This window comes from Lepus europaeus, chromosome X, assembly GCF_033115175.1.
Source record: "Lepus europaeus isolate LE1 chromosome X, mLepTim1.pri, whole genome shotgun sequence".
Classification (NCBI taxonomy): domain Eukaryota; kingdom Metazoa; phylum Chordata; class Mammalia; order Lagomorpha; family Leporidae; genus Lepus; species Lepus europaeus.
The window spans coordinates 25,932,402-25,935,901 of NC_084850.1; the positions used below are offsets into that span (position 1 = coordinate 25,932,402).

The window sequence follows — 3,500 nt, forward strand, 5'->3', positions numbered from 1 at the left end:
AATGGAAAATTCCACAGCCTGAATGGAGTCCACCCTGCTTCTCCCCCTGTCCCCAGTGATAACCTCCAGTCTACCGGACCAAGAACAAGCTTGTAGCAGCATTAGGCTGGGGGGGGGGGGCTCTATTTTAAACTGAATGACAAGAATGGGCTCTCTTCTCAACGGAATGGCAGCTATTAACAATTTTTTGCTTTTTTATTCCTGTCATTCCACATCCTCAATAAATTGAGTTCCAAAGAATAAGAAAGAGTGGAACAGCATACCGTATTTGATTTAGGATGTAAGCTGCTATGACACAAAATGTCAGAAACAGCCTCAATGTGTGGCAACACCCCTGAAAGTATGCTGGGCTCCTCAAAGAGCTCCCCTGCCCTCCCCATTTCAATGGATGATGAGCATCTTGCTTGATTAAAAGCAATCGTAATAGTAGCAGAATTATTTCTTAAGCAAGTGCTGAATTAAGCCAAAATTACTCTGGCTTAGGAAGAAGTGGAAATTTAACATCAAGCTATGGAGGGAGAAAACATGTGATTAGAGTCAATTATATCTTCTGTCAGACAGGATACCTGGTTAATGCCCCAATGCCTCCAAACAAAGTCCTTGAAGCATCAGTAAAGAGAGGGCCTGGCGAGACACCAGGCACTTGAGAGTTGTCTGGTGACTCGCTTGTTGGCAGGGGGAGGGACCAGCTCAAGACCAGGGGGAGGTCTGCACAGGGACTGCTGCCTTCAGAGAGCTGGAGAGACAGCAGGCTCAGGACTGAAAAAGAGGAGGACTTCTTAATGACCCACAGGATGGCCAGCTGCCAGCCCGGACTGCCAGCAGTGGCCAGAATTGCACTGTAGCTCTGAACCCACAGCTCGTCAGCCCCTGGCCCATGAGAATTTGAGCTGGAGAGCCAGCATGACCTGGTAAGTGGAAGTCCTGCCACTTCAAGACATGGAGCCCTCTTTCTCATTTGGAGTGATCCTTGCTGTGCTGGCCTCCCTCATCATTGCTGCTAATGCACTAGTGGCCCTGGCCGTGCTGCTGTTGATCCACAGGAGTGACGGTGTCGGTCTCTGCTTCACCTTGAATCTGGCTGTGGCTGACACCTTGATTGGCGTGGCCATCTCCGGCCTGGTCTCAGACCAGGTCTCCAACTCTGCTCGGTCCACACAGAAGACGTTGTGCAGCCTTCGGATGGCATTTGTCACTTCCTCCGCAGCTGCCTCTGTCCTCACGGTCATGCTGATTGCCTTTGACAGGTACCTTGCCATCAAGCAGCCCCTCCGCTACTTCCAGATCATGAGTGGGCTCGTGGCTGGGGCATGCATTGCCGGGCTGTGGTTATTGTCTTACTTCATTGGCTTCCTCCCACTCGGAGTCCCCGTATTCCAGCAGACCACCTACCAGGGGCCCTGCAGCTTCTTTGCTGTGTTTCACCCTCGCTTCGTGCTGACCCTCTTCTGCGTTGGCTTCTTCCCAGCCCAGCTCCTCTTTGTCTTCTTCTACTGTGACATGCTCAAGGTTGCCTTCATGCACAGCCAGCAGATCCGAAAGATGGAACATGCAGGAGCCATGGCTGGAGCGTACCGGCCTCCAAGGACTCCCAGTGACTTCAAGGCTGTCCGCACTGTGTCTGTCCTCATTGGGAGCTTCACTCTGTCCTGGGCTCCCTTCTTTATCACTGGCATCGTGCAGGTGGCCTGCCAGGAGTGCCAGCTCTACCTAGCGCTGGAACGGTACCTGTGGCTGCTTGGTGTGGGCAACTCCCTGCTCAACCCACTCATCTATGCCTACTGGCAGAAGGAAGTGCGACAGCAGCTCTACCAGATGGCCCTGGGAGTGAAGAAGGGGCTCACTGCGTTCCTCTTCCTCCTTGTCTCAGCCAAGAATGGAGGCCCAGAAAGGCCCAGAGAAACTTCTTGTCACATCGTCACTATCTCCCACTCAGAGCTTGATGGCTAAGATGGTAAGGGCATTAGAAGTTTCAAAGTGCCTCTCCCCTCTCCCCTCTGGGACTCAAGGAGGAGATGGGATGGAGCCGGGGGGAATGAGAGAGCACTTGCTTCAGGCAATCTGCCAGCCCACTTCCCCACCCTGCATCCCCTGGCCCTCAGCCTGAGGGGCAACAGAGGTAGGGTCCTAACTTTCTTGCCCTATCCCTTTCCGCACTGCAAATTGCCACTACTCCCTGTCCTTTTTGAAATGCCCTGTATCTCCTGTGCAGGTACACTTATGTAAAGCAAGAAATGTACTGCTAAAAAATGTTATATACCAAATCCTATTCTGACAAAAACACGGCAGCACCGCCCAGCAGAAATTATAATGCAAGCCACAGGCATAATTTCAAATGCTCTCGTAGTCATGTTAAAAAGGTAAAAAGAAACAGTGAAAATTAATGCTTTATTTAACCCTATATATATGTACAAAATATTATTTTAACATGTAATCAAGATTATTAGTGTTATTCATACCAAGTCTTTGAAATGTGGTGTATATTTTACCTTACAGAATATTTCAATTCAAACTAAGCATATTTCAAATGCTTAATAGCCATATGTGGCTAGGGCTATCATATTGGACAGCACAGCACTAGAAGAAAGGTTCTGTTCTTCAGTGTTTACTATTGTGATTTATTCAAGTAATTGCTTTGGTAAAATGAAGGGCTCCTGTACCTCCTGCCCCTGCTGATGTAAATCAGAGATTTCATAGCGTGAGTTTGTATATGATTCCAGAATCTCAATTGGAATCTAAAGTGTGTGTTTTCCCACACATCATAGTGTTCCAAATAGGATTTCTTTTTTTTAAAGATTTATTTGAGGCCAGCGCCGTGGCTCAATAGGCTAATCCTCCGCCTAGCGGCGCCGGCACACCGGGTTCTAGTCCTGGTCGGGGAGCCGGATCCTGTCCCGGTTGCCCCTCTTCCAGGCCAGCTCTCTGCTGTGGCCAGGGAGTGCAGTGGAGGATGGCCCAAGTACTTGGGCCCTGCACCCCATGGGAGACCAGGATGAGCACCTGGCTCCTGCCATCGGACCAGCGTGGTGCGCCGGCCGCGGCGGCCATTGGAGGGTGAACCATTGGAAAAGGAAGACCTTTCTCTCTGTCTCTCTCTCTCTCACTGTCCACTCTGCCTGTCAAAAAAAAAAGATTTATTTGAAACACAAAGTTACAGTCATAGAGGGAGAGACAGAGAGATCGTCCATTCTTCCATCCACTTGTTCACTCCCCAGATGGCCGCAATGGCCAGGGCTGGCTAGGATGAAGCTAGGAACCAGAAGCCAAGAGATTCTCCCAGTCTCCCACGTGCATGGCAGGGGCCCAAACAGTTGGGCCATCTTTGGCTGCTTTTCCCAGGCCATTAGTAAAGAGCTAGATCAGTAGTGGAGCAGCCAGGACTCGAACTGGAGCCCATGTGAGATGCCAGCATCACAGGAACAGCTTTACATGCTGTACCACAACGCTGCCCCCCCCCCATAGAGTTCCTTTAGGATATAGCCTATCTTGTGATTATTTCT

General features: G+C 50.1%; 1 protein-coding gene across 1 annotated transcript; it reads left to right on the plus strand.

The window, feature by feature from the left end:
- Positions 1-939: 939 nt before the first annotated feature.
- GPR119 (G protein-coupled receptor 119) lies at positions 940-1,950 on the plus strand. Its single transcript, XM_062184565.1, has one exon. It carries the CDS (start codon positions 940-942, stop codon positions 1,948-1,950), a length of 1,011 nt encoding a protein of 336 aa, XP_062040549.1.
- Positions 1,951-3,500: the final 1,550 nt, after the last annotated feature.

What these genes read in the sequence shown, in the direction of transcription:
- GPR119 (XM_062184565.1), top strand. Translation starts at nt 940, where the DNA reads ATGGAGCCCTCTTTCTCATTTGGAGTGATCCTTGCTGTGCTGGCCTCC.